Source organism: Setaria italica, chromosome VII, assembly GCF_000263155.2.
Source record: "Setaria italica strain Yugu1 chromosome VII, Setaria_italica_v2.0, whole genome shotgun sequence".
NCBI lineage: Eukaryota > Viridiplantae > Streptophyta > Magnoliopsida > Poales > Poaceae > Setaria > Setaria italica.
Genome location: NC_028456.1, coordinates 22,360,825 through 22,367,551, shown reverse-complemented (window position 1 = coordinate 22,367,551; position 6,727 = coordinate 22,360,825). Strand labels below are relative to the sequence as shown.

At 40.2% G+C, this 6,727-nt stretch overlaps 1 protein-coding gene across 1 annotated transcript; it reads left to right on the top strand.

Annotated features, from left to right (window-relative positions):
- Positions 1-3,714: 3,714 nt before the first annotated feature.
- LOC101769152 (heavy metal-associated isoprenylated plant protein 47) lies at positions 3,715-4,363 on the top strand. Its single transcript, XM_004978005.1, has 3 exons — positions 3,715-3,723; positions 3,835-3,913; positions 4,020-4,363. Exons 1-3 carry the CDS (start codon positions 3,715-3,717, stop codon positions 4,361-4,363), a joined length of 432 nt encoding a protein of 143 aa, XP_004978062.1.
- The last annotated feature ends 2,364 nt before the right edge of the window (positions 4,364-6,727 follow it).

The window sequence follows — 6,727 nt, the reverse complement described above, 5'->3', positions numbered from 1 at the left end:
AGGTACCTTTCCAGTTCTCTTGCAGCTTTCGTGAGTACATGAAGTGATCATATCTAACTGACATTGCGTTTGGTTTAATTAGATGTGCAGCAGGCAATAAGAGGGCAGCATGGTGGTGACGTTGAGCTTCCGGACTAAAAGAGGATACTGATAACTAGCATTCATTTTCCAGAAATAAGCCCCATGCCACATCGTTTGGCTCTGATTCAGCCATAATACGTATCTCACTAATGTGGTTTGGCGAAGGTGATTGGCTGGCTTAATCAGCCTTAACCGAATCTATCCCTTAATGAACAATTTTATGTAAAACGTTTAGGCGATAGTCTACGTTTAATACTCCTAATTAGTATCTAAACATTCGATGTGACGGGTGCTAAAGTTTAGCAAGTGGAAGAAAACAGGCCCTTAGAATACTCGATTTGACGTTTCAAAAAAAAATACTCCATTTAGAAAACTAGTTCGGTTGGGGATGTTTTTAAAAGCTATTATATTTAAAAATTATTTTTAAATTAAACTTCTAGCTAATAATCAAAGTTTACTTACTATTCTCTCTTTTTTCAATACTTCAACATAATACTCATATAATGTTCACTTAACTTTATCCAGTTGTGATTCATTTTTAATTAGTAATTACTCTATACACTTTTTCATCCACATTCACACTTTTTCATTTTGTATCGCACCTCCATACATTGTGTTTAGTATAAAAATTAATATTTTCATCACTTCCTCACATACATGTATAAATGGTCTACATGGTGACACTTATCATGCCTACATACCTTAACTTAGTATTTCTATATTAACAATCATATAAATAACATAAATAGGTAATTTAGAATCATATATTAGTTTACTTTTGGATATTTTTTATGATACACATGAAAATAATTAGATTAAGATTTAAGTGTTCACTTTAGATTATTTTCAATAACAACATACGTGTAACTTAGATACAAAATTAGAATGACATTTTAAGTTATTCTTTATAATGATATGCATGAGTAAATTGGATGAAGATTATGGGGTTACATTATATTATTTTTTTATAATGGAACAGCTTGGTAATTTGGATATAAATTTAGGGTTTATTTTCAAATATTTGCATAACTTTTTAGAAAATACAATAGACCAATGGCTATGATTAATAGAGTTTACATGATATATTGATGTTTGATGTTTATGAGAATTTCTAGTATTTGTCTTTTTTAGCGTGTCCCGTGAGAACTAATGTGGAGTATCCAATGAAAAAATGAGGCCACACTACTGCAAAACTATTACCTTAAGCTATTTCTCATTTGTTAAATATTTGAACATAATACTTATATAGATATATACTTATTATCTTCATCCAATTGCGATAGATTTTAGTTAGTATATATCTATAGGATATAAATACAAATTCTTATGTTAAAATTATACTTCAAACTCTATAATGTTTTCATCCACATTTATAATCTTTAAGTTTTCACTTTGCATCGTAGATATGTGCTTGAATTTGTTTAATGGAATCTAAGTTTGAAGTATAATTTTAACATAAGAATTTATATTCTCATCACTTCCTCTATGTCTTTATAAATGGTGACACACATCATGCCTATATACCTTAATTATTATATCATATACCATAGTGTAAGAAATTGACCATTTAGAACCATATATTGGTGTATATTTTTAATTAAGGTGATTTGGATTCCAACGTAGGGTTACCTCATGGTATTTTTAATAATAGCATATGTGGGTAATATAGATACAAATTTAAGGGTTAATTTAAGTTATTTTTTAAGTATTAGTGGTGGGCAATTTAGTTGCAAATTTAGGGAGTTATTTTAAATATTGTTTATAATGGCATGAGTGGGTAATTTTGATGAAGATTAGGGGGTTACTTTAGTTTATTTTATATAATGACAGAGGTGGGTAATTTAGATATAGATTTATGGGGTTATTTTAGGCTATTTTCATAATGGCATAGGTGGGTAATTTTTTAGAAAACATAATAGATCCAATGGTTATGATGATTTGAGTCTACCAATTGATGGATAGATATTTTGCTTTTTTTTGAGAATTTTTAGGATTTTTCTTTTTTCTAGAGTGTCCGCCTAGGATTAGTTTCATAATGGCATAGGTGGCTTCACCTGAAGGTTTCAAAAGGAGTCTCCAATTAGTAATAGTAAGATCGTTTTGTAAAATACCTCTAAGCATTTTAAGAGGAAACAAATCATGAAACAGCTTACTACTGGATTGTTTTCATCCCTAACCAGGAGTGTTCCTATGATCCTATCAGTTCAAGTTACTGAACGTCCGAAACCTGAATGCAATAATTTACTTACAATTCCTTTTCTCGACGATATCTATTTCCCCATAAAGCGAAATACTTCACTTCGCAGTCGTTCTACTTTCTCATAGGAGTGGTCGAAGCAACGCGTTGTGGCCAAATAGATGGAAAGATACAGCTTCTTAGAAAACTCAGCAACTAATAAATGGTCATGTTAGTTCAGAGCCATGTGCTTTTTCAGGACCCAGTGTTGACCAAATCGCCATCATATCTACTTAGAGACAGACAAAACCAACCAAGACTAATCTCTAGTCAAGCAATTTGATTAATATTGCAAGTGGAATTTAATGTGTGCGTTAGCTTTGGTCTTTGGAGCGAACGGGTTCACACCGTGGTTACTATGTTCAAGTTGTGCAGCTTCTGAAAGTAACTTTGTACATTTTCCAGGCACCTAATGGTTAATAGAAGTGGTTAGAGCACTAATGAAGAGGCCAGTGTTGTGAATTTGGTTTTCTTGGCCAAAAGTGCGTCTAATCACAGGATCAGGATATACGAAAAGGTGTAATCGCATTTCCTCTCAAGTTCCAGGTTGTCATTTTCTATCTGATGAATTGGATTTCTGGTGGATAAGGTAGTGCTCTATGACTGTTTGCGAATACTGCTATGACTGTTTGAGAATACTGAAATGGTCCCAAGCACATTGTTTCTTCCAGAGATGATCTCATGCACAACCAGTGTTGCATCGGTAGTTCCAATTAATAATTTAATTAGTAGCATATAACTGCAATCTGACAAATTAACTGTCAATAATTCAGCGTGGAACCTACAGTCCCACCTGATTCTTTCTTTTTGTTTCAGCTGTTTTCACATCTCAGCTAACATGTCAAACATTCAACCTACTAGTCAAGCGCCAACTTTTAAAAAATTGAAACACAAGAAAAAGAATTATAAACAAAGACATGTCGATGTAGTCCTTGGGCACCAAGTTAGAATCGATTCTATTACATGGTCTGAAATTCCACAGCATACACCTCATGCAAATCAAGAATCAACGATTAATCCCATTCCACTGATGAAAATTAAACACGGTTTCAGAAAGGGCGGGCAACCGAAAAGAGTTTCGCAAAGTCAATTCTTAAACATTGCTCATGCTTAGCCCACGGCACACATAGAAAGGCCCGGTGGTCTAGTTGGGATCGTTTATATAAATTGCTAGGAATCTTCTTAGCACTGGGCATTGTTCTTAGTGGGGACGCAAAGTACACTCCTCAAGTTCTCGTCGGGCCTGCAGCAGCTGTCCTTAATTACTATATAAGTTGGATAACGGCCCTTCTCTATTCCTCAACAAACTCTGAAGTTTCAAGGTTTCGAGTTGTTTGCCAGACTCAGACACCACAGAGAAACTGTCACGTTGGCATCAGCAACAGACCAACAAAAATATGACGAAGGTAACAATTTTTCTGTCAGGAAGAGTAGTCTTCCGTAATTCATCACGGCATATCTCCTGCCTCTGAGTCTGATGCAACTGAAACTCCTTAACTCTGCAACTTTTTTTTCAGCAAAAGATTGTGATCAAGGTGCAAATGACGTGCGACAAGTGCCGGAGAAGTGCTCTAACTTTAGCTGGCTCCACGTACGGTGAGCACTGCCTACTACATGCTATTGATACACTGTGCCGCAGAGCATGGAACTGATGAACGTAACTGACAATATCGATGTGTGCGGTGTGCCGGCGTGGTTGCAGGGGTGCAATCCGTGGCGATCGAGGGGGAGGAGCGCGACCAGCTGGTGGTGGTCGGCGACGGCGTGGACGCTACCAGCCTGGCGAGCTGCCTGCGGAAGGCGGTGAAGGTGGGCAGGGCGGACATCATCAAGGTGGAGGCGGTCGTCGACGAGAAGAAGGCGGCGGCGACGACGACGGCCACCGGTAGTAGTGGTCCCGTGGTCGAGTGGCCGCCGCAGGGGTACCCCTACTACCACCCCGGCCATGGCTATTACTGGCCCCGGACGGGCGCCGTCTACCCGTACGCGGCCGGCCACTGCTACGTCGAAGACTCCGACGAGGGTTCGTGGTGCGCCATCATGTAGGTGCACGGTGCACGGATCGAGTTGGCAAGCCTACAAGCATTTGATCGATCTCCGTATGGATCTTCTCGAGTGCTGTACTGCAGTAGTGCTTTGTGGCCGAGATAAAAAGAAGAAGAAGCGAAAGTCATGAGTGCAGCCGTGTTTAAGCAGGGGTCTGTTTGTACAGGTTGTTTATTCCGATTTGTTTTGTGGTATTCGTCAATTTAGGAGGGTGATGGGCCTAATTGTGATACTGGGCCTTCTATCTTGTTTAAGGCCCATTTCTTACTGAAATGGAGTTCCTATCCTGTGCTTTCTGCCCGGGAATCCTGAAGAAGAGCTTAACAGTTAACTGAAAGCGGTTAGCGCACCCTGATGAAGAGCTTAATCCATGTTGTCAGTCTGGTTTCTTTGGCAAAAAAAAAGTGCATCTAATACACAATCAGGTATATCAAAAGGTGTAACCATTCTTCCCTTTGCCTTAGGTTCTCGATTAATTCGATTATTAATTGCCATTCCGCTTTCTGATGAATAGGGTTTCTGCTGAATAAGGTCTCTACGAGTGTTTGAGAATACAGAAACAAACTAAGACACAGTTTTTTGGAAAAAAAAAAGGTCTCATAAAAATTTCAGTAGGACCAGATATTAGCAAAGTTTCAAAAACAGTAATTATTACAATCACGTAGTCACGAATCAACCGTGAAGTACTCAATGCCTAACGACATATAGTCCACCTGATTTGTCAGGCAACCAACTTCCAAATCATAGGAAAATTTGAACAAAGGCATTTAGGAGCCAAATTGGAATTTGATCCTCGCATGCTCTCAAATTCCACAGTATAAACTGTGTAATGTCAAAGGTTAATCTATGCTAGCTACGGGAAACCAAACACGTTTCAGAAAGCGAAATGAACAAAAGAGGACTTTGCAAAGCCAGGTCTACGACGGCAGCCTCTTACTACTGCTGAAAATAGGGTATAAGTTGCCCCGGTGCATGCTCTATTCCACAAGAAACGCAGAGTTTCAGGTTTTCGAGTTGTCACTTGCTGGACCACCGAGAAATTAGCTCATCACGTTGGGAATCAGTACACAGCAACAATATGAAGGTACGTACACATATAATCCTTCTCATAGCTAGCCCTTGTTTCTGTGTTCAACTGAGAGCCTGAGACATGTAAACTTTATGCCTTTTTTTCAGCAAAAGATTGTGATCAAGGTGCACATGACGTGCGACAACTGCCGGAGAAATGATCTAGCTTTAGCAGGCTCGACGTGCGGTGAGTACTGCCTACTACGTACTTGAAACACGTACACTGTGCTGCGCCAAGCATATGCGCAACTGATGAACTGACAATATCGATGTGGTTGCAGGGGTGCAATCCGTGGCGATCGAGGCGGCGGAGCGCGACCAGCTGGTGGTGGCCAGCGACGGCGTGGACGCCGCCAGCCTGGCGAGCCGCCTGCGGAAGGCGGTGAAGGTGGGCAGGGCGGACATCATCAAGGTGGAGGCGGTCGTCCACGGGAAGAAGGCGGCGGCGACGAAGCCACCGGGCCAGGCAGCAGCCGTCGCCGCCGGTAGTAGTAACCCCTACTACCCTGGCTATGGCTGTTACTGCCCCCGGAATGGCACCATCTACCCGTACGCCGCCGGCCACTGCTACGTCGAAGACTCCGACGAGGGTTCGTGGTGCACCATCATGTAGGCGCACGGATCGAGATTTCGAGTTGGCGATGGCAAACATATACAAGCATTTTGATCGATCTCCGGATGACCTTCTCAAGTGCAAACGTGCAGTAGTACTTTATGGCTGAGAATAAACATAGGGAAAATCATATACGTATGCATTTCATGTTTAAGCAGGCGTTTGGAGTTGTACAGGTTTGTTTGATTCCGAATTAGCTTGGTATTCGTCAATTTGGGAGGGATGATGGGCCTTCTATCTTGTTTAAGGCCCATGCATGTTTTACAGAAATGAAAGAGCATCTTAAATGAGGGGGCTTCCTAGTCTCATGCGCTTTCAGCGCGTAGCATTTACACGGTTTCGTCAAAAAAAAAAAAGACCCACGGTTGCACACCCACTCGGGCTCGGCTATGTGAAGAAAGGGAAATGTGAACTTGGGTTACAAAAGGTAAATAAAATTTGGATTTGGATTACGAAACTTAAAATGTGAATTGAGTCTCTCTAATCCGTGGAATCCGCTTCCCTATGGATGCAAGTGGGTTTCGTTCCACTTTTTTTTTCCTTTGAAATCCGGATCAAGTCACTTGCATTACATCCCTACTACAATTTCCAAAACAGATCACACAGTATTCACTGAACCTCAATACATATGTTGTTCATTCGGATTGGGATTGCAATAACCTCTGATACTTGTTAATCTATAA

What these genes read in the sequence shown, in the direction of transcription:
- LOC101769152 (XM_004978005.1), top strand. An exon ending in TTTAGCTGGCTCCACGTACG is followed by an intron (nt 3,914 to 4,019) that starts GTGAGCACTGCC and finishes GCGTGGTTGCAG; the next exon opens with GGGTGCAATCCGTGGCGATC.